At 40.5% G+C, this 24,402-nt stretch overlaps 1 protein-coding gene across 11 annotated transcripts in view; it reads left to right on the forward strand.

Moving 5' to 3' along the window:
• Positions 1-24,402, forward strand: part of SASH1 (SAM and SH3 domain containing 1) — a 534,286-nt gene that overhangs the window by 501,217 nt on the left and 8,667 nt on the right. For 7 of the 11 annotated variants that reach the window (XM_048296504.1, XM_048296505.1, XM_048296507.1 and 4 more), the window contains 9 exons: positions 1,122-1,254; positions 5,337-6,172; positions 9,790-9,861; positions 12,227-12,370; positions 14,539-14,674; positions 15,604-15,773; positions 16,861-17,070; positions 17,763-17,913; positions 20,442-20,555. In XM_048296504.1, coding sequence (XP_048152461.1) covers positions 1,122-1,254; positions 5,337-6,172; positions 9,790-9,861; positions 12,227-12,370; positions 14,539-14,674; positions 15,604-15,773; positions 16,861-17,070; positions 17,763-17,913; positions 20,442-20,555 — 1,966 coding nt within the window. Of the gene's footprint in view, positions 1-322; positions 413-613; positions 909-1,121; positions 1,255-5,336; positions 6,173-9,789; positions 9,862-12,226; positions 12,371-14,538; positions 14,675-15,603; positions 15,774-16,860; positions 17,071-17,762; positions 17,914-20,441; positions 20,556-24,402 lie in introns of those variants that run through there. The other 4 variants (XM_048296513.1, XM_048296511.1, XM_048296508.1 and 1 more) reach the window with 4 other exon arrangements.

Raw genomic sequence — 24,402 nt, forward strand, 5'->3', positions numbered from 1 at the left:
TAAGGTATACGATCCATACCGTGCTCCAGCTGGAGCCTGTGCTGTGCGCAGGAATGTGCAGCGGCGCAGGATGCCAGGGCTGTCCTGGCCAAGCCAGAGAGCCCTGCTGGCCTCCTCTCCTCTCCCCTTCCCTGCCCTTCCCCCTGCTGCCTTCCACATTCTGAACTGATTAAAACAGAGGAAGTAGCACGTTGAACATTGGATCTGGCTCGAAAATCGAAGTTGTCTTCTTGTTCACAAGGAATGGATTGTTTCAGCTTGTTGTGTCACTGCTGCTGGAAAGAAGGGAATTTTTTTTTGTCTCTGTAATGTTTGATACTTGAGGGAAAACAGCTGGAACTGAGCATACTGGATCAGATGCAAAACGAAACGGGATGCTGGGGAATATGGACTGCACTGTATATCTGAAAAGGTCAGAGTTTTCCCTTGGTCAGTGCTGGAGGAATGCTCTGTCCATCTTAATTCCAGCCTCGAGAGCCTTCAGGAGGAGTGTAAGGAGCAGGGAGGAGGAAGGGAATATTTTGTAGCTGTGGCAGTCCGTGAGTGAGGCAGATGAGGTCTCCTCCTTCCTTTCCTTCCCATTCCTTTCTTGTGCTGCTGTTTTTGATTTTCTGGGAAGACTGGGGGGAAAAAAAGAGAAATCATCAGTGACAGAGCTTCATTTTGGAAAAGCTGTTTATAACCAGGTTTAAACAGCGAGTTCTGAGATGCCAGACAGACCAGGGACTGACTAAACCACGGGAGCATAACTGGTATGGTAAGAAGAACCCTGGAAAAGAGCCCTGCCTGAAACATACTGGAAGAGGACGTGGAAGTAGTTATTACACAATGCATGTGAAGAAAGACAAGGGCAGGAATGCATTTCAGTGCCTAGGATCTTACGTTGCACAGATTTAGAAATCAAAATGGTATGTCATGCTTTCAGAAAAAGAAAAAGAAAAAAAAAGAAAACGAGAAAACCCTCAGTAATTTAAATGTTTCTGTCTGACCTGAGCTGAAAATATAACACCAGTTACAGAGCTGCATTGACACAATGCAGCAGATGAGCTGGGTTAACTTGACTTGAACGAGCAAGCCGTGGAACTACTGCTTTATTAATATTCCTTTTGTTTCTTTGCCAGTCAAGAGAACAATCCGATGATGAAACAGAGGAGTCGGTGAAGTTTAAGAGGTTGCACAAGCTGGTGAATTCTACTCGCAGAGTCAGGAAGAAACTCATAAGAGTTGAAGAAATGAAAAAACCCAGCACAGAAGGTAAAAAGCAACATGGTTAAAACTGTATGTGTGAATACACGTTTCTCTTGAGAGGGGACAGAAAGTGGAGGGTTGAGGGAGGGAGGGGTGGAGTATTCGTAAGGGAGGGTAGGAATGACTGCCTTGTCTATTGTGCATGCCTTAAGTTACTGAATTTTTAGGCTTTAGAAGGAGGAAAGTGACAGCCTAGAATGTGGTTGCTGCCGATCTGGTATTCTCAGAGCAGCACTGGAGAGCCCCTCATTAAGAGATCAGAACTTGGCTTATGTTTTCTGCCACATGCTGGGGAGGGAATGAGCCTAGGAGCAATCCTAGCCAGCTGCTCCACAAGCTCAGCAAAGAAGTAAGTGGAGCCACTACCACACTGCTCCCTCCTCCCAGGCTTGGGGTGGCACACAGGTGAGCTCCTGCTCATTTTGGGAGGGTAGCAGCTGGCTGGTGATGCAGTTGAACCACATGGCATCACCCTGTGGCAGAAATACAAAAACTCTATCAGACATTCTTGTGGGATAGCAATTGCCTCGTGACTTCTGCTTCTGGGGGATCCTGTCTGCAATTTGGCTTCTGAATGAGCCCTGCTCCCTACAGAGAGGGGGAGAGAAGGGAGGAGGAAGAGGAGAGGGGGGAAAGGGAAGCAGAGTTCAGGCCCTGGGAACACCATGCTGCAGAATTAACTCTGGATGACCTGTATCCATGTGTGAGCACTCAGATTAATGGAGCCTGATCCTCAGGAGCCTCTCTGCGCAGCTGTGCTTGCGTCTTCACTGGAATTGTGGGCATCTCTCTATGTTGGTGGCCTTCCCGGCATTGTATGCCAATTCCCCTCAGCTCTGCAGTGAGCTGAGCTGTCTTACGATTCTTTGCTAGTGCATTTAAGGAGAACACGTGCATCTTGCGTATGTGGCAGGAAGCTGCTGGCAGATCTATGATCTAGCCTGCCTCTCCTACATTATGGATGGTGTTACTGGCTGGCGTGGAAGGCACAGCCCATCTAGAGCTCTGGAATGGGCAGCTGTCTCTGTCTGGAAAGGTTTTATCACCTCATATGGTGAGCATAAAGCTGGGATACCTTGGAAACAAAAACATGGATTTTGAGATGAGACAAACAAAACAGGACTATTTTTCCACTGCTCTGGGGAAAGATGGCCCCCAGAGAAATCTGTCCTACCTCCTCCTTCTCTCCCCAGGAGTCTGGGAAAAGCTGCAGGGAGCAATCAGGAGGAGGCTCCAGAGATGGGAGCACATGCAGGAGCAGGCAGCCCAGGGGCTGCTGGGCATGCAGATGCCTTCCTGCAGTTGGACCAGACTGTCTCCTCAGCATATTAAATATCTGTCTTGCTCTCTGTATCCTCTCTTACAGTGCTTCACCTCCTTATTTCCTTTTTCCCTCAGTCTTCCTCTGAAGTGTGCCACTCCTTCCATGGTTTTTATTTCACTTAAGCGTGCCACTCCTTCCAGGGTTTTTATTTCCATTGAATTTTTCCACCCCTGCCCCCTGCAGAAAAAGCACTGAACTAACAATTGTATCCAAAAAAAAGTTTGTTCTCCTTCCTTCTTTCTCCATCTGCTGCCTGTCTTCTCTAGCTCTAGGCTTCTTTGATTAAATTATCTGTAACTCCTGAGTTTGTACTTTATCTATCACTCTGGAGTTTCTGTGTGGATTTGCTCTTGGAAAACTCTGTTGCAGAACCAGTTATTGCTAAATAACAACATGGATTACTTCTGCATAACTTCTGTATAACTAGAAGGCCCCCTAAGTAGCCAAGTATACCTTAGCAGTAGATACCTATGACTTTTCTTTCAGGAAATTCCACACCCAGGTTTTTATATGGCAAATTAAAAGTGCTTCATAAATGCCATCCATCCTAATCTGTAATAATATAGGTCTGTATTCCCATTTGGATATGTTAGAGGGCTATGCAAGATCACAAAAAATAGGGTGGTCAGATTTGGGATTGCAGTCTGGCCTTCCAAATTACCTGCAGTTGACTGGATGTTTGCTGTGATTCTTTGAATCTATGTTACGAATGTGAAGTAATGTGAAATCTTAGGTGACTGGGTTCTGGGGAGATGGCTACAGTATTTGACTGAGTAACATCAGTAAAATTTAAATAAATTCATTACTGTTCAACAGCCTTTAGTTTAGTGTAAGAGTAGACTTATTTTGAAAAATGACATGCAGTTTCCTAGAAGAAACATTCTGAATAATCCTTCTCAAAAATTTCTTCACCAAAAACAACTTTGCTGAATTTCCCTTGTGTGTTCCTGTAGATTTTAAAGGAAAGCACACTAGTCTCAGATTCTTCTTCCACATTTCTGTTACTGACTCTGTTATCACAATGTATGTACACTTGGCTGAGCTGATACTCACTAGAATGTGCCAATATCTGAATCCATATGTATTTTGTCTTAATCTGCTCCTAAGTGAGCTAAATAATTGAAACTTCCTAATTCCTGGGCACCATTCTTATATAGCACTTAAAAATGCATCACATCTACATCTGTGTCATTATGGCTTTGTGTCATGGACTCACTCCAAATAACATCTGTTACAGTGTTGACACACAATGCATATTTTACAAGCGGTTTAAAAACATATTTCCTTAGTGGACTAAAATTGTTTATCAGTACATACTCAGTCCCAGGAGAATGTCTATTTTCTCTTCAAATTAAGATGTAGAGGGGGAGAAGAGCAAGTTGGACAGCCCAGGGAAAGTGGTGTCAAAACCAGACTCCAATCTACAGACCTACCCCAATAAATTTCTCAAGAGTGAAAGTTTCATGTCAGATGTGGTCCACTATTCCTTTAATGTCACAGTGAGCTTTATCTTAGTAAAATAACATCTTAGGTTTCAACAAATGTATGTCAAATATGTTTTGCCAACAGAGTGAACTGAAGGTGGGGCAGGAATCCTGTACAAGGTTGCTAATCTGTCATCTGAAGGGTATCCCTTGTTATTGAATGAGCTAGTTTAGTAAATCGTAGGTAGTTTGGTAATGGTTCAAATTTAGTTCTGCTGGAAGACTGTGGAAGCAATCAAAGATGAAGGCAAAGTCAGGTCATGCTAGAAATTTATTTTGGCAAGAAATAAATACAATCATATTTGTGTGTGTGTGTGTCTGATACGTAGCTATGAATGCTGTGAAATTTGTCAGGGAGACAAAGCAGGATGTGTACTTTTTTTTGACTCTTACCTTGTTACTGCATCTAAAACCTATGCCTATACTTTGCTCAAAAGAAAACACCAGAGAAAAGTTTCTTATATGATAAATGTGAAAAGGAATTTCAGTTTCAAGTTCTTTATTCCCTTTTCTCCATTCCAAAAAGGAAACCTGGCTATCTTCCCATGTCCAGTACTATGTTGCAAAATATTCCTGTGAAATATTTTCTGGAAAAATTTGGTGAAAACCAAGTGTTTCTGTCATTACCAGGACAGTGTTGAAATTGGCACACCTGCAGTTTGACCTACTTCTTTGTTTTTGCAACTGCTAAATAAATTCTGTGTGATTAAAACTGGTGCCTTTCCCCCATCAAAAACCCAGAACTTTAAATTTCATCCTGGAGTTCAGCTCCATAAATTTCTGCAAAAAATACTCCTTTCTGCAGCCACAGCAGCACTAGGTATTGGAAAACTGGACCTGAGAGGTACTTGTTTGGGTTTTAACACCTGTGTGTACTTCTGACTGAGTAAGCTCACTAGAGCTGAGCATCATATGCAAGTATCATAAGAAAAACATGAAAAACAGATCCCAGTTCCAGCTTCTAAGGGATTGTTAGTAAGAACATCTGTGGTCTTACTTAGCTGCAGATGAAAGAGAGAAACTTAAAATAACGATGAATTTATTTACAGGATGTTGTCTCCTGTCTTTCATTAACTCATCCCAGAATTCTCACTTCCAAATGGAAGGAAGTACTTCAGGTTTATCCACTCAAAAATAACTTCTGAGCAATTTACATCAAAAATAGTTTTCTTCCAATTTAAATGGGTGATATCTTGAATAAATACAATAAGACTCTACAGGGAAACATCTTAGAGAATTATGAACAATGACAAGCGTTCTGCTGCTTTTGTCCCCTGTAGGTGTGGAAGAGCACTCACTTGACAACTCTCCTATACTGGATGACAGATCAGCACTTTACTCTGGAGTTCACAAGAAACAATTCTACTTCGACAGCTCCTGTGAAAAGCAGCCAGAGGATGACTCGGACTCACTTACTACTTCTCCCTCATCCAGCAGTCTTGATACCTGGGGAGCTAACCGGAAGCTGGTGAAGACCTTCAGCAAAACTGATAGCCGTGGCCTTATCAAGCCTCCCAAGAAACTTGGGACATTTTTCTCTTACCCAGAAGAGGAGAAGTCCCAGAAAGTTTGCCGCTCCTTGACAGATGGGGAAATGAAGAAGAGCCTTGGCTCGCTGAGCCATGGGGTAAGTACAGAAAGCATTTGCTTTTATGACAGCAACAGGCACAAGCACCATCTTCTGGTGTCCCTGGAGGAGATTCAGAGTGTAAGGAAGCAGATCCGATTGAAGAAAATGGATACTAACTATTCCTGTTCCAGAGCTTTTCTTTGCCAGCGCCCTGCTAGGAAAGGAGCATCCCCCACAACTTGCGACCTACAATTACTGCGGCACAAAACAAAAGGGGGTGGAGGTTGTGGCTTCCCAAACAGAAGGCTACGAGGGCGCACCTCTGTCAGCGAGTTCAATATCACCTATGTGGTGGAGAGAAGCCTGTACAGTCACCTCAACCTCTCACAGCTGGTGCGTCCCGTTACTGACAGGACCCTGAGCAAGGCCGACAAGCAGGACCTGAGGAGATGCCTGCTGGAGGAGGATGAGGAGGCCAAGAGGAAGTGGGCTGCCACAGTGGATCGCTGTACTAAAAGGGTTCTCTTGAGAATCCACCAAAAGTCTGTGAGTCAAAGAGTTGCCATGAAGGTGGTCTTCCAATTTCTATGAGGTTGCAGTGAACGCTTTCTGCTTTGTACTTTTAACTAATATTCAGTGCTTCTGCTTTCTTTGCCATTAGGAACTCTTAAGCACTGTAGTGCAGGTGATAAGGGAAGCGCTTGATATAATCTTGTCAGAGAAGAGTTTTGTTGCCATTTCTGTGTGTATAGAATAACTCAGTGAGAGTGAGCAAATATCACAAAATGCTGCTTTTTTAATTCACCTAGTGCAGAAATAGAGATCACCAGTGAACAGAGAAGGTTTCAGATACTATAAATACATTCTTTGTGATGCTTTGGGAATCAGTATTCTCTTCTACCAAGAGATGATCAACATTTTCAGAGTAATATTGTTACTCAACTGTGCTCTATTTCTTTTCAGCTGTCGTTGCCTTAAATTGGCCCTTCCCTTCTCAGATTGCATCTCATCAGTTCACTCACCCAATCTGTATTTTCCCTTACATACACAGCTGCAGAAAGATGTGGAGGTTTGCATTATGTAGTCACTGCCCTCCTGCTTGCTGCTCACCACCACCAGGAGTGTCACTACTGCTCCTTCCTTCTACCATGGAATGAAGGTGGCAGCTTCCCTCAGAGCATTATGGAGAGGGAACGGGGGATGGCCAAAAGAGGAAACTGTGCTTAGAGTGAGAAATTAAGTGATTTGAACACTCCATAGGGATCCAAAGCCGCTTCCTGATTATATGATCCAGTTTTGTTATATGATGACATTTCATCATATAACATATGTTAACTGTGATTCTGAGTTTCCTAGGAACTTGCCTTTGATGCCAGATCTCCAAAGCTGAGCCAGCTAGTCTGTTGTCTAGTTGACAATGTTCCCTACTTGAGTGGATGGAAACAGCAGTGCACCCATAACATTAAGCAAGATATTCCAGTGAACAGTACAGTAGAAACAGCTTTTCCTCTTAATAACAATTTTTTTTTTTTTTGAGAGGTCTCTGCCTAATTTCTTCAGGTATAAAGTGTAAGAGTGACAGCTGTGGTCTCCTTGAATAACCTGTGGGAGATGACCAGGCCTTCATGGTTCCCTTTTTGCTCTTTGGCCACAAAACACAGATTTTTATTCTACCCAATACCAAGAACATTCTCTCTTGGCAGCTTTACTATTTCTTCTGTATTGACTGCTTACTTTCCCCCTAACAGGACACTGTTTATTGGTACAGACCTTGTACTCAGAAGATGTTGTTTTCCTGTAAGGATATTAAAATTATGAGAGAAACCTTGCTCGCCCCTCTGTGGGTTGAATAATAAGGTTATCTTGGACCAAAAAGCATACTCATATGTTCTAGAGATGCCCCATAATTAAAAATACCCTCTAAAACTTAGTAAAATAACATCTTAGGTAAATCAAAAAACATCTTGGTAAATACAGATGACATAAACTTTTCAGTTCTTCTATTAAGTTAGTCTTGTCTCGCTATAGTAATTTCTTTATGAAAACCTTCTGCACTGACCTTTGCTTAATCACAGAGATACAGTTAAAAAAGAAATGGATAGCATTTTGTTGTTGTTGAGGAACTCCGCAGTCAGCTGCTTCTCCATCCTGGTTTGAATGGGATAAGTGTTGGAGACCTGCTGCCCTTACAGCTTTTTCAGTGCACTTCCTCCTGAAACCACAAATGGCTGCCAAGCTTCAACTAATGCCGCTCCTTCCTAGAAATGCTCAATGTTTGTTTGCTGCAACCTCAGGGAAATTGCAATGCCTATGTATTCAGTGGAATTGGTCACTCTGTCTTGCCTTGCCATTCATTTTTGTCATTTATATTTGTTTCAGTGGCCTGGACATGCATGAAATTTTCAAATGGCATCAATTTTTCTTTTTTCCCAGAAGAACAGTACTTTTGATTGCATGGCCATTCCATTGAATATCCCTCTCCTCATCCACAGACCTTTTGTTTGGTGCAGTATTGCCAGGGCCTCTACTGGAATCTGAAGGTGGAAGTTAAATTTTAAATGTATGGGGAGGTCCATAGTGAAACAACAAGCATCCTTAATAAGGTGCATTCACTCAGAAGCTTTTAACCAACAGTTGTTTTGCTCTCCAGGAAGACTTCTTTAGGAGGAGCTCTGGCTGATTTGACAGACAAGTTTGCTCTGAGCAGTTCCAGATGTCCTCTCTTCATTGCTGGGATTACCATACACTGTAGCATTAGTTATAATGGTCCTTCACAGAAGGACCAAATTACTCCTAGCTAAACATGCTGTGCATTAGAAACTGATCTTATTACTTGTGGTTAGTCTCAAATGTTTTCCAAAAACAATTTTTAAAACCTGTGCCATAGTCACATTGCCTTCTGGAAAAAAACAAAAAACAAACACTTAGAAAAATTCTACATCATAGCACTCTCTTTAATGTGTGTGGGGCCTCGACAAAGCTGGCTTTGAGTTCCACTAGAGTTGTGGTGGGTACAAACACTGTCATCCAAGTTTGTTGGGTGTAAGCAGGAAGAAGCTAGAAATAAAATCTTCTAAAAGCTATTAATACGTATGCTTCTAAGTGGTGGGCAGGAAGAGTGTTTACTTTAAAAGAATGAATTCTTATAATTGTTTACTAAGTGTCACAGTTTATACAGCTTGCTTCTTCCTAATAGACAAAGCAGCCTAGTAGTTCTCAGTAGTGGGTCTTCACTGACTCACTGAATCCTTTGTAGGTCTGAGCCAATACCTAATCAATACATAACTGATTCTACTCTGTTGCCCTAAGAACTTCTAGTTCACAAGCATTGATCTTCTGCCTCCTGTTTATCTCAGCTCTGACTCGGAAAAGAATACTTATAGTAGGAATCTGCCTGTCTTCAAAACCCCACTCAGAGCCCAGAATTGAAGCTGTGCAAGTTAATTTTAACTGCCACACCTTCATTTCCTTGCATTGCCCCATGAGACTTCTGCCAGGGCCAGTTACTTGAGTACTGTGCAGCTGGTTGTTCATTGGTCAGGTTTTATTACCTCTTGGATTGCAAAGAAAAAGCTGGAGCACCTTATCTGGAATCAGGGCTTGCTGGGTCTCTGGGGACACAATGCTTATGGATAGCTGGGCTGGGTTTTCCCTCCTCTTACCAAGGGCTTACCCTACTAGGCTTCCAGTGATTCCCTGTATTTCAGTGGAAATGCAGCCTATGCAGCTATTCAGAAGGTAGGTTATCCAATGCTTTAAAAGATTTAGAAGATTGGTGGTTCTCTGTTTCAGTGCTGCTGTGGACTTATTTATGAAGGCAGATGGGAGTGAAGAGATGGAGTTGCCAGCACCTTGGAAAACTTGATGCATAAGATCAACAGTTTCCTCAGACCAAAAAGTCTTTTTTCTTTTTAAAGAGAGGAGTAGGCAGTAGATGACTCAACAGCAGCAGACCTTAGGCCAAGGAGTTGTCTCTGGAAAAGAGAGACTCATATTGCTTTACAACAGAGTTCCTGATTTATAATCTCTCATCCCTTTGTTTGTTTGTTTGTTTCTTTCCATTTTTGCAGACATTTGTGTTTTAATTGGTGTTCTCCAAATCACAGATGTTCTAAGTGAGCTAATCATGGTGATAAAACTTACCTATCCTTGGTTTTTTGCAGAGAACCTGTAGCTTTGGAGGCTTTGATTTGACTAATCGTTCCCTTCATATTGGAAACAGTTCTGACCAAATGGTGAGTTTGAGAAGGTGCAGACTTGAAATAGCATAAAATGAAATGCGCAGTAGAGTTATAATAGACTGAAGTGTAATTTAGGTCTGTAATAATAGTTTGGGGATCCAAGAAAACAGAGGATCTTTGTTAACCTCAAACTTCCTTAGCTTTGAGAATAACATACCCACCCATATCCATGTGTGGATAAGTATTTATATACAGTATGTGTAAAAAGGTAGGAACAAGTGACCAAAGCGCAGATCTGGGGGCACATCTGTGGGCTGTTCTTACGTCTGACTTCCTCAGAGCATCACCCAAGGCAAAACATGTGCTTGCTATACTTTCTTGGTAAAAATATTTACTATTTGGAATGATGAGGCTAACTTTGCTGAAGATCTGCCAGTTATTTGCATGGAAGTCATTATGAAAGAAGTTCATTATTTGTTTTCTCATTGTATCTCAGAGCTCTGGAGTAGACCGGGATCCCATTGTGCTGGGTGCTGCGCAATTGATCTCAGAGAATTCTTGTGTTTAAAAAAAAAACTCATCTCCCCTGAGAATTGATTCCATTTTATGTTACTCATGTTGATCCCACTGGTACTGTTGGTTGGCCTGTGGCCAAAAAGAACAGAACAGAAACGAGCCAGAACATTATATCAAATGAAATAGCAAACATATTTTTTCCTTCTGCCCATAGATGTTTTTCTTTTCTGTTCCAGCATTGGATCTGATACCTTTACTGTCCACTTAAATCAAGTCTAAATTGTGAAACATTTTTTATGCCAGCATTATATTACTTCTTATGCCAGCTGGGTTTTTTGGGCATGCTTTTTGTTGCCTTATTATTTTTTAACATCATAAAATACCCCTAAATTTGCTAAATCTGTGGGTGGTTATTTTACTCATCAATTTTCAACTCAGTAAAAAAGTCAACTTCTGAACTTAGAGTGTTTATCTTTAAACATAGATACTTGTTTTGATTAGATTGGTTTTAATATAAGAAAGTGTGAAGTTTAGATGTTATACTTATCCCTGGGAGCATCAGTAGTGGGAGAGATGCAGTGCACTAGAACAATATATACGGATCAAAGGGGGTTTTTTCTTGAAAACATGTAAGTCCATTAAATAGAAGGTTTTTTTCAAAAAAAGATTAAGCAAAAAGCTGTCCTTAACTTCTTGTAAAAGACCAAAATTACCAAAGAAGTTGTAATTACGAAGAACTTGTAAGGGGGAAAAAAAATGTATTGTCAGTTGAATTTCAGAGAAACTTTTTGTAAGAACATTAGTGAAGTAGAAAACATACATAAACGTAGGGAAAAAAAAAAAAAAGATAAATCTTTAATGTACAATATAGTGTACATTTATTTTAGGGTTTGCTATCTTCTTGTAGCTAAATTGAACCAAGTCAGAGACCAAACTCACTAGGCAATCTCTTCGGCCAGATGGATTTTGGTCCTTTTTTGTGCTGGAGGGTGCCAGAGTAGCTCTAACAGAGCTGCATTGCTCAGCGGTTCCTAAAACACAGTCAAACGTAAGACGATGTTTAATGTCCTGCCTGGACAATCTGAATAAGGGCTGAATCATACAAGTTTGGCAAAACATCAGCTGATCCATATTAAGTGTGTGCTTGTGGCATAGGTAAGTGCTCAATATCTTAAGCTGGTTTAGAAAAGGTTAAATGCATTCAAAGCAGCTGGTCTTTGTCATCCACTATATTTATCTAACTTAGTTTGTCAGTACCCTGTTGTGTGCCTTAAAAAACACAGTGCAAGTCCATGGCTGATGAATTTAGTACATTTTTTTGTGGTGCTCGGTTTTTTTGGGTTTTTTTATGGTCCACAGTAAAACCACAGAGGTTAGCAGAATACCTGTCTGAAAATAAAAAGTAAATTCGGGTAGGCAAAAATAAAAAGTAAATTTGGGTAGGCAAATGTAGATATACACACATATATATATACACACAGAGAGATATGTATTTGGCTAGGATCTCAGAGTTACCTTTATTCCTGTTAAACTCTTTGTAGTATTGGCCAACATTAGCCACAACTACTGTTGCGTGTCCTGTCAGGAAGGCTTAGCCTGAAACTGTGGGGTTTTCTATCAGATCAAATACTTATCTGAAATGCAAAGGGATAAAGGCATCCTAACAGTCCTCAACACATCTACACACAATACTTTCACAAAAAGTTTACAAATCCATCCTTAAGAGTGAGCTACAGTGGACTGCTACAGTGGTTTGCACAAGGTCTCAACAGTGAATTTGGAGCAGGCAACAGGACACTGTGCTGCTGTCCTGTGTCTGCCTGGACACCTCTGCACTGACTGCTGAATGAGGGAAAAAATGGCTCTTCTCTTTAAAAGGCTTAAGCCCTGTTTTATTTTGCAGGGCAAAGAAGGAGACTTTGTTTATAAAGAAGTGATCAAATCACCCTCTGCCTCCCGTATATCTCTGGGCAAAAAGGTGAAGTCTGTAAAAGAAACAATGAAGAAAAGGATGTCAAAAAAATACAGCAGCTCTTTGTCTGAGCAGGTATGTAAGGTCTGCAGTGGAATCCACTTAATAACGTAGAAGTGTTAATCAACATTGATTCCCATGCATCAAGGCATCTCTGAAGAAATTTCTAACAAGACTATATGGTGTGACTTATTCCTGTGTTTCTTTAAAATCCCTCACTGTGAAATGGCTTCCTTTAGATGCCAGTACCATGGAAAATGCATTTTCAGATTTTCATTTAAGTAGCTCATCAGAAGTCTGTCACTGATGGCACTACACACCTCATTCTCTATTTCCATTTCTTTTCTATCATAATTTATTAAGGGAACTAGTATGTTACACAGGGTCACAGTAATATATTTAATCTGCAATTTACACCGTAGTTTAAATTCCCAGCATAACTCCACATACACAGCTCTTCTCTGCTATTACAGATCTTTTCTCCATCATAGCTTGCCCTGTGCCACAGCCCATTAAAACAGAGGCACAATCTAGTCAGAAAGGGGGCATCTGACAGAAGATTTTCCTATTATTCTTTCATTACAGATTTTTATAGTCTTATTCTTAAAGACAAACCTGAAGTACATTAGTTCTAAATTAGGCTTTGAATTTCAGTGGCCCAGAAACAATTTCTGTCTTTTCCCCTTTTGGTATACTTTGGGTTCCTTGCTTTAGTGGAGTGTCAAAAATTTTCGGCATTTGTTTAAAATCGGTCTTGCCACTTGGGTTGTGTAAGGAGGAAGTTCGAAAGACGCTGGGAAAGCAGAGCTCTTCCTGGTTAACACCGCCCCCACGTGGGCTCAGACCGGCTGCTGGGTCGCAGGGGATGCTCGCAGTCATGGGGAATTGGGAATGGAAAGGGAGTTTTGCTCTTAATGCAAAGCCTTACTGCGTGTAAAAGGAGCAGTTCGTAACATCCATAGTAACAACCCCAAACTGAAGAATCTGCAGGCACCAAGAGAGGCAGAAATGTGGCCAGTGTTATGCCATGCTTTGCAGCATTAGAATCCCTTTCCTGCAGAATGATTTATTAGCCATACTTATTCATAACCAGGGGCAGTACTACACTTCTGGTTATTTAATTTAAACTTACAGTTAAAATATTTTAAGGTGTAACATGATTTAATATTGGTGAGAAGATGTTTTGGTGTCTGACTGGCTTTACAGTGCGTTTCTGCAAAGTCTGCCAAAAAAAAGGGATCCTTTGAGAAATTGCTTTACAGTGACTTAGCAATACTTCTGCTCTCTGTCTCTCTCTCTGAGATTGACTTTACCTCTGAAGTCATATGCTGGGATGAGATTTTCCTAATGATTCTTCAGCATGCAAATAATAGTGTTCATCTAAAAGTTTTATGACCACACATCTCCACAAAACACTCCTGTATGCAAGCTACAGTTCCTCTGTTTTCAAACTTCATGGCACAGTTGTTTTAAAATATTTATGACTTTCAGGCATCATGATTCAAAGTATGTTCCAGTATCTCTTTCTGCATGCATTAAAACAAGCAAAAGTTATGCTGGCCACAAGTATCTGCTGCTTTGTTTTACCTGTGCTTCACAAAGGCTGACAGAATTTCAATTTAGGAAAGACCCTTTTGATTTTCTGTAATGTTTGACTGAATGAAAAGAGAAATTGCTTAAACTATTGCACATGTAGCAAAATCTTTTTATATTTATGCATATATGTTTATGCGTATTTGTACTATGCAAAGGCTGCATTTTCCAGCCAATTTTTTTTTTTGTTCTTCTAGGTAAATGAGCAATGATATAAAAAATTCACTGGAAAAAAAACCAACAAAACAAACCCATTGCTTCATGTCTCACTTGCATTGTCTGTTTGTTTGTGTCCATCTTTGTACAAAATCCTGATTCAGAAACCTGAATTTGGCACTAGTTGTTTTGCAAGTACTGCTGGCAAAAGTATTCATGTGTCATAAAAACCCTTGAATTGGGAGCTTTGTGTAAGGTTTTTGTTTCTACTTACAATGCTAGCTTTTTCAGCCTGGTCTGTTTGCTCCCATCACCACTATCATGCCTAATAAAGTGGAGTTTCTACCACAGCTGGGTACTGCTAAATAAGTAGATAGAAGGTTTCAGCCTGTCTGGTAAAGAGCGGGAAAACAGAATCTTTTTAGAGATGCACAAGCAGCTCCTGTCAGTGCCTATGTTCATTTAACAAACTTTAATGGTCCAATCCCTTTCAGGAGTCCAGCCCCGGGATCATGCCAGGTTCCCTGCAGTCGCCACCACCAGACGCTGACTCCCTGGACAAACCCAAGCTGAAAGCTGGTGGCTCAGTGGAGAGCCTGAGGAGTTCCTTAAGTGGTCAGAGCTCAATGAGTAAGTTCAGTTATAACTGTGTTACTCCATTTCTGTGGCTTCAGGGAGCAGAGATCTCCACAGTAAGCAGAATCAGAGAAAGTCAAAGCAGAAACAGTGGTTAAAAAGTAGAAAGGCTGATGGGTTAGTCATTAGGGGTTTGCAAAGAACTGTAAGCTCTTTGGTGCAAAGAGTGGGTTTTTTTTGCTTTATGTTTATGCAGAACCCTGAAAAAGTGAAATTCGGTTTTCTGGCTTGGTCTGCTGGGTCCTACTATTATAATATAAGTATTCTAATATAAATGTAATAATGAATCTGTTTACTACTGGCCAAGGATTGTAATTCTCACTCTAAATAAGAATTACAATCCTTGGCCAGTAGTAAACCGGCTCATCTTTACACTGGATTTCTCCTGAGCACTCCAGATGGGCTTCCCACCTTCCCTCCAGAGAAACCTCGAGAGAGTTTCTCTCATTAACTGGTTAAAGAAAGAGTAGTATTTAAAACCTCTCTGGTTTTGATTGTCTCGACACGAAACAGCTTAAATGGAACACAGGTGATGTGAACTTGCTGCACTATTCACGAAATTTCTGGACTTGGGAGGGATTCTAGAACCCCCCTGCAGGTTTCAGAGCTTGTTTTCCTCATAAAAGTTTTGTGAGCAAAACTTCCCAGAAGATGTCATCTCCTGTGACGTACCATAGATGAGACACTTGTTAAATAGCTTCTCGGTTAAATATTAAGGGGCTGAATTCAGGAAAACAGGAGTGCAAAGTAGATTTACTAACTCTCCCATCCATATGTGTGTATAAGAAATAGCAGCATCTAAGGACTTTTAACTTTGATACCATGTTTTGTGGAAAGAAGACCCATTTTCTATCTTTCCTCTGTTTCTGAAGCTTCTTCACAAAGAGCCTTTTCTGTGAACTGATACTATGTCTCCCACACAGGTGGTCAGACAGTGAGCACAACAGATTCCTCAACCAGCAACAGGGAGAGTGTGAAATCAGAAGATGGTGACGATGAAGAGCCTCCTTACAGAGGACCTTTTTGTGGAAGAGCCAGAGTTCACACTGATTTTACTCCAAGTCCTTATGATACAGATTCTCTGAAGCTCAAGGTACCAGCTATATTTGTTTTTAAGGAGTAAAACATTTATTTTGCTAAAATTCTAAATTAAGAGCTTTTTGCAGCAATGATAGAATTCTTAATCTTTTAATGAATTTATATGTGTTTTTTAAGCCCTTTAACCTGTCTTATACATTTAATATTTCCTTGTATAGCATTTTTAACAAAATGTTATAGAACATAAGTAAGTACTTACGTTTCTCTCCATCCAGGGAAAGACACTTGTGTCTTTAGTTTCTGGAAAATTAAAGATGTGCCATCAATTCATTTCCATTTTGCAAGGTTTTGCTTGAAAGATTGGAAAAATACTTTGTCTGCCACAATGAAATAATCCTCAATGGAAAAATTTTCAAAACTCTTGGAAGAAATGTGCATGCACCTGCACACAGTGTCTCTTAAAGGCATCTCAGTTAATATAACTTGGTTTGAGTTTATATTGAAACACTTTGCTGAGTGGTCACCCCCCTTTAATTTTTCTGGATATCGGCTTTGATTATTTTTAGTTGTGCCATATTCAATTCAAACTGACTCCTTACATTCATTACTTAAAATTCCAAGGGCAGCTTGGAATTAAAGCAGATGTATGTAAGGTAATCTCTTCAGGTGTGCAAAAGCAGTTGTGTGTCCGTTTCTTTGTAATGATCATGAGCACATTAGGAAAAGCAACTTTGTTGGTTCTTTCTGCGTTGGCTTCCTTTGCTCAGGAGATCTGATGTGAAATTGTTCCCATATACACTGAGCATGCTCTGCTTTGCACCAATTTCAGGTAGTTGCAAGCATAGAGACTTTTGAACCAAAGAGCACTGATGCTCTACAGAGATGCCAGCAGGTTTGTGAATCTGGACAGTCGGGTTCCATTCCAGGTTCTTTTGTTGACTTGCTCTGTGTTCTGAGGCATGTCACCTGATTCCCTTTCCTTCCATGCGTAAAACAAGCATTATCAGACATTTTTGCAAGAGCTGTGGTTAACCTTTTGAAAACTAAAGTGTGTTGTCTGTGTACATGGAAATCCAAGTGGGTGTGTTTGCTTAAATATCTGTCAGAAAGCTAAGTGGCTTTCTTGCTTCTTTGGTCTGCAGAAAGGTGACATCATTGATATAATCAGCAAACCCCCCATGGGCACTTGGATGGGTCTCTTGAACAACAAAGTTGGCACCTTCAAATTTATCTATGTGGATGTGTTAAATGAAGAGGAAGAGAAGCCGAAGCGGCCCACCAGGAGACGTCGAAAAAGCAGACCTCCCCAGCCCAAGTCAGTTGAGGATCTCTTGGATCGCATCAATTTGAAGGTCCCAATTCTTTCTCTCTCTGCTTACCCTTCACTTTTGCTTGTGGGAAGGGGACCACACCTTTGAAGTTGTTAGTTTTGGAAGCTACACACCAGATTCATAATCCTAAGGATTGTGACACCACTTAGCAGAATCAGGTCTTAGCTGCAGAGTGAAAATAGCTGAAGCCAGGCAGAACTGCCTCTCAGGCATGATGAAGTGCTGCAGGCTGCGAGTCATGTGCACTCAGAGACCGTAAATCGTTGTACGGTATGACCACAGGCTAGCACACTCCAGAGGCAAGCCAAAAGTGTAAAATAACAATAATTGCCCTGTCTTTAAAGTGGACTTTTTTTTCCCGTGTTTCTCAGGATAAATTGGTGTGGCTGTCATTCACCTTTCATACTTCTCCCCTCATACAGAACCATGCCATGTTGTGCCTTCAGGTAGCATGATACCCAGGCCATGTAATACAGTACATTCCAAGCACAACAATATATGCAGCATTCCAGTTCTGGCACAGCTACCTCCCTGAATTCAGAGCAGTGTTTATGCAAACTATAATACATAATTTTGCTGTTGTGCGCTGGTTTGCACTTACTTAACTACTGCATTTCTTGCTGGTTGCAAAAATCTCTTTTAGTATTTTTATTGATAAAGTTGAATGAATATGTTGTCTTACAGCTCTTCTTATTTTTTTCCCCTTTGTGCAGGAGCACATGCCCACATTTCTATTCAATGGTTATGAAGATCTGGATACCTTTAAGCTTTTAGAAGAAGAAGATTTGGATGAACTGAACATCCGAGATCCTGAGCACAGAGCTGTTCTCCTCACAGCAGTGGAACTTCTTCAGGAATATGATAGTACGTGGGATGTTAGAGGTTTTCTGTTTTAGTAGAGCTTTGCCAAGAGCCTTGTGAACCCCTTAAAGCAGAAAACTTGTTCCAGGATTTTGATTTTTTTTCCTAATCTAGTCATTTCCAGGGTAATCCTGTGTAACGTTAGATTTTTGAGGAGTGACTTAAAACTTCCTTTTGTTCTGCTGGAATTAATTCTGTTCATGTAAACCTTGCCACCCAACTTATTTAATGAATATCAAATGTACAACACACAACACTTTAGAATACTGTTGTTCAAGAATAAATCCTGAGATAACCTACTCAAAGTAAGAGGCTGAGACATAGAGAGTAGGAAAGAAGAAATTTCCAGATTAGAGGGAAGAGATTAAGTTTATCAAGAGTAAAAAAAAAGTCAAAGCCCAGAGGGCTGTGGAGAAGTGTAATGTGAATTAATCTTATCTGCACATGCTTTTGGTTCTTGGGCTGTTAATTGCAGGATTGTAACGGTAGCTTCAGGTTGTGTATATGGCAACACAGCAATTTTCAAAGGGAGCAAATATATCAGTCAAGTGCAAAGAGTGAAAAACAGTGACCCACCTATCTGTGTTCGGCAGTGCAGTTTTGCTCACTGAACACGTGGTATCGGGAAAGTGGTTGCAATGACGAGGAAAAGTGGAGTAAGCCATGGCAGTCAAATGCAAGGGTGTCTTTGCTGCACAGGAGTAAGCAGAGCCTAGCTGCAGCAACCTTAGACAGTACTGAATTTGCCCTTCATCTCCAAGTGTCAGTACAAGGTTGGTATCCACCGAGCAGAATCAGTAGAAGGGATTGTGTGAGGGCTTTCTCAGCTGCTTCTGTGCAAATTCCTATGTTTTAGCTTAAACTGCCATAGCAGCAATTTAAACAGCTGTTATTAAGTGGGAAATGCTTAATTCAGTTACAGCAATATTTGTGGTTAGTGTCTTTAGACAGTGCTGTGTGGCCTGTGTAGCTTTCTTGTTCATTTCCCAAAGAGGCATCCACTCCTTCCTTGCCCTTCTCTAGCTCCCAATAAAGTTGCAGTTGCAGAATTAGTTTCTTTTCACTTATATCAGAGTAGCTTTTTGTCACTTAAGATGAGCTTCTCTTCATTATGTGCAGACCTATTTAGAATGCTAAACTTCCCTGAAGTAAAAATTCTTTTCAGGACCCTTCAATTTTGGTTTGAAAACTTGACGATTTCATGGTTGGAAAGTACAAATTCCAGCTCCAAGTCAGGATGATGAGGAGAAAGAGAAGTGGGGACCAGACAGCTGGAATCTGGGAGGGGCAACAGCACATAGTTCCATCCCATAATTACCTGCCGTGTGCTGAGAGTAGGAATTGTACTAGCCATTTCTGACATTTTATTGCAGGGGGAAAAAGCCCACAGCATAAACTGTATTCCTGTGTCATGACACTGGTTTTCTGTATCTTCAGCTCCAGATTTAGCTTCTTTACAAAATATGATTTCTGACAAAACATTCTGGGTAAATGCCTGGAATCCAGTGTATGCAAGCTGGATGGACCACACTTGAGTGTTGGCTTTTTGCATGGACCAAGGAAGGAAGGAATTGGCACCATTAGTCTCCTTCATGTCCCTTCATCCTTTGTTAGGGGACAATATCTAATGTGCCAGACTCACTCCTGATCCTTCCTCCAGGTCTTCTGGAAGGTAATTCAGAGTTAGGATTTTATTCTTTTTCACTTGACTTGGTTCTTTTCAGCTCTTTTCTTCTGTTTTGGGTGTTGGAGGGTTTTTTTAAGTCTTAGAAAGAACTTTGACACAATCATTTTAAATAAATTTCTGTGGTGGTAAGTTGCAGGCCCCAAGGCAGCTGAGGCGCACAGAAATTCCATTCTGCTTTCATTGTGTACCATGCTGCTCCCTCACACTCTTGCTGAGGCTGTTGTTAATCGTTTACCAAACAGGATGAATGTTTCCAACATTTGTGATGGCTTTTCCTAATGCTCATTCTTTTCTGATATAAATAATACAATAGGGAAAATCATAGAATCATTTAGATTGGTAAAGACCTTTAGGTACAGCAAGTCCAACCAAGTCCTCACTAAACCAAGTCCCTAAGTACCACATCTGCACGTCTTTTAAATACCTCCAATGATGGTGACTCAACCATTGCCCTGGGCAACCTGTTTGAGTGCCTGACCACCTTTTCAGTGAAGAAATTTTTCTTAATTCACAAACTAAACCTCCCCTGGCCTCCCCTGGCACAGCTTCAGGCCATTTCCTTTAGTCCCATTGTTTGTTACTTGGCAGAAGAGGCCGACCCCCACCTGACTACAACAGTCCAACAGTGCAGAGGGCATTAAGGTCTCCCCTGAGCCTCCTTTTCTCCAGGCTCAACAGCCCCAGTTCCCTTGACTGCTTCTCATAAGACTTGTGCTCCAGACCCTTCACCAGCTGTGTTGCCCTTCTCTGGACACACAAGACAATGGTGTTTGAAATGGAAGGTTGCGAAGTTCAGCCGCATTTTATGTTTGCCTGTTTTTCACTGTATTCTCGCATCCTCTAGGTAACAGCGACCAGTCAGGATCTCAGGAGAAACTTCTCATTGAAGGCCAAGGCCTAACTGGATGCTCTCCTCGGGATTCTGGCTGCTACGAAAGCAGTGAAAACCTGGAGAATGGTAATGGTGACAACAGTGAGCCTTATAGTTCCTGCAGTCTTTTTTTTTCAGTAGATAACTTCATATACTTTTGCTCCTGTTCCTAGCTAGCACAAGCTACTTCCTACTTGACTTTGTTCTTTGCTCTGACTACCTCTTTCTGCCTTGGCTTGAGCCATTGATTTTCACTGCTACTGCTTCTTATTTATTTATTTGCATTAGTAGGAAACAGATCACATTTCACAAATAGTCTTTCTTTCGTGATCCTAAAGCAACAGTCTTTCTCACTGCCATTCTCCTGCCTTCTCTGCTCCCAATCATATTCTCATGCCACTGTGCCTCATGAGGCTTGCACTTGCTTGTACACTGACAGTCCAAGTCTAAAGGACCAACAACAGAGAAGCCTCTGAACTCTACTGATATTAGGGGGATTTCTTTTGAACCCTTACAAAAGCTGTTAAGAAAATGTTCTTTGTTTTAGGCCGTATTTTTCTGTTTGCTTTGGGTTGCATGTTGCATTGTCCTCTGATCAGAGCCCAACTGCAGAGATTTAGGACTTTTTAGTGTATGAACACTAGAAAGTTAAATTATTGAGAAGTTGGCAAGAAAATAAACTATGAAAAAAATGCTAATGATATCAGCTCCCATTGCCTTATCCTGCATCAGGGAAAGGTGATGCACTGAAAAATTACCAAGGCAGATGATGATAATAGAGATTGCTGTCTCTGATCTGAAGAAACAGGTTATTGTGCTGATTGAGCATATGCTTTACTTCTGGGATGGTCTAAACTTGTCATTAGGGATGAAATATTAAAAGAGCTGAAATTGGTTTGAGTTAGGCATTTTCACGCCAAGCATTTGAGCCATGTCTTGGCCTCAGACTGCCTGGATTTATTGCTAGCATTCACCATAAATAGGAAACCAGGAACAGAAAAAATAGATTCTGTAAACCCGTTATAGTGGCCATTTTTCCAATTTAAAATAAGAGCTAAAAATCCTTCTCTTAGTATGTGCATTTTCTGTTAGTCTGCTACTGAAAAATAACATTTTATTGAAGAAAATAGCAATTTGCTTTGAAGCTGAATGCCTGGAATTGACAGTATACTAAATTCCTGAAAGGAGGGAGGCTTTTTTCTTGAATATGAATCCACCTCCACTTGGCATGCTGGAATAGAATCATAGCTAAATATATGGCATATGTGACAATTTTCTCTTCTTTTTATCTCTAAGTACAATCATAATGATAGCTGTAACACCGAAGTTGAAGTGCTGCTTGTACACTTTCTTTATTTTAACAATATAATAAAACCTTTAGAAAGCAATTGGCATTGCCTGTCTGCTTGGATACTTACATTTAAACTAATATTTCTCTCTGAGTTTTCCAGAATGTGAAATGCTGATGATTTTAATATTTTTTTTTAATGTATGACTTGCTGCATTTCTGCATCATTTTTGCTCACAAATGCATTTAGTGCTTGTTTTGAAAACCATTATGAAAAGAACATTTGATTCATTCAGAGATTTTGTCAAGGCTATTTAATCTGAAAAGTGCTTCACCTTCATTGCAAAGTTCATGGTCCATAGTTGTTTATGTGCATTTTTTTTTTCAAAATACATTCTGTTCTCATTCTCATGTCTGGTATAAATACCATAATGTGCAGATCAGCACTTCATAAAGGGGAAGTGCATTCTGAGAAGAAACCAGTCTTCACATTTTCTGGGTAATGGTTATACATAATATTTCTATGAATAGTATAGTGTCCAGTTTGGGGCTGATATTGGATCTTTTGATATCAGTTCAAGATTTCAGAGCTGCTCTTACACTTTGGCTAGAAAATGGTTTGCTATGTACTATAGCAGAGTATCTTTTGTAAGTACTTTTCTGGGTCCCACCGCAGAAGTGTTTGGATATTCTCCTAGGTATCTACAGTGTACTTATAGCAGCATTGTGGTTTTGTTTCGATTCACAGAGAGCAAGGAGCAGGCAGTCTGTGATCTATCCGGTGTTAGACAGGAAAAACCTCAGAGCAGGAAGTTACCATCCCTGATCAGATGCTTAGTCCATATAGAATCAGGGCAGAGAGAGCAAGTTGTCCCTTAGACTTGTGACAATTAGTCACAATTTAGAGGCAGGCAGTGGGCTTGCTTTGTGTGCGGGAGTCGGCAGTTTGAGGTGCATTTGGAACCCATATAAGAAATCTGGTTCTCACAGGACTGGCCAAAAGTAGATAGCTACAGAAGGGTATAGGAACAGAGCATGCATATTTGATGCTTCCCAGGACACTCTTGGGGAATGACTCATTTAAGGACTTCAAAATTTGGGTGCTGTTTCCTTGCATTCGTCAATTTTCCTGGAACTTCTTATGAATGCCCCTGGTCTTCCTTAGAACCTCCATACCTAACAATATCTGTATACAGATGTCTGTCATACTCCTTCCCAAGTCATCTCTTTTTTAGTCTGAGAAGGCCTATTAATTATTCCCTATAGGTCATTCCTATCCCTGTTCATGCCTGGCTTCTTTGAACCTTTACTTGTTATGTTGTATAGCTTTTTCAAGGGGATGTAAAGAGGTGAAATTGCACGTGCAATGTGCACACTTGAATGAGCGAACAAACCAGGCCTTTATCAGGTTGAGATAAGGGTATTCTCTGATTTGTTCAGAATCTGAAGCCCAGATTCCCATAGTACCAGGCAGGCATCCTAAGCACTTAAGCATTCAGCCCTGATTAGTCAGAAAAGGAAGCAACAGAACAGGTGGCCACATTGCCTAATGTAATGTGCATTTCTACTTATTTGTAATCAGTAGAAAAAGCAATGAGGCCAGTATTGTCTAAGGTGCCATCATCTTTGTTGTGTCAACAGAGCAGTTTGAAATGCCCCCAAACTATAGCCACAGAAAGCAATGCCAAAATGAAGTTAATAAAATCTGGGATTTGGACACTGCATTCTGTGTCTGGTTTTGCATACATAAATTTCTGAGGACCATCTTCCATAAGGAAAAAGATACTGTGATAAGCACTGAAAAATTTTTGCTGTAGCTATGGTACCTCTAGAACGATTACCCAAGACAGTCTTCTTTCTTCTGAGACAGAAGATGACAAGGAATGGAAAAGTTCCTTCCCTGTATCATAGTAACAAGAAAAGTATCATGAGAGGTGGACAATGCTTTGTCCAAGAACTGCACCATAACATCAAACAGAAGAGTTGAAGTATTTCCTATAGCTTGAACTGAAAATAATATAAACTTTTCTTTCATTTTGTGTGAGGACCGCCTTTGTAATCTTATTTTTCACCCAGACATCTGTGTCCTGCACACATTTGAATCAGAAATGCCTCTATGGTTTACAGCCCTATGAAAGGCATTAGACTGCATAACTGTATCAGGGATCCATAAGACTGAGTTATTATCAAAAATCCTAGCATTAAAAATGCGGTTTAAACTTTACTAGCTATACACTTCAACCCTTGCAGGTTGTTTCCCTTTTTTTTTTTTCTTAAGGTAGGCAATATTACATTTGTGGACATTATTTATATAACTCTCCACTTCATGAAAACAGCTTAAAAATATATTTTAAAATCTGTTTTCAGGAAATATTACCTTCATTTTTTAGTGTCTCAGAAGCATAATGAAATTACGCCTGACAGGAGGAAGGAAGGAGTAGATGAAAAAAGAGAAATAAATCATAGCTCCCCTCCTGATATTGCTCTTCACTTAAATCACATTAAAAGAAATTACGTTCTCAACTACTGTCCTTTGTACAAAGCCATAGCATTGAACCTAGCAGTACCTTTTAAACCATTTTGAAGCAGAGACCATAAAGATTGCATGTGTGGTTATATATGTTATAGACAAAATATTTTGAACTT

This window comes from Corvus hawaiiensis, chromosome 3 (assembly GCF_020740725.1).
Source record: "Corvus hawaiiensis isolate bCorHaw1 chromosome 3, bCorHaw1.pri.cur, whole genome shotgun sequence".
Classification (NCBI taxonomy): Eukaryota; Metazoa; Chordata; class Aves; order Passeriformes; family Corvidae; genus Corvus; species Corvus hawaiiensis.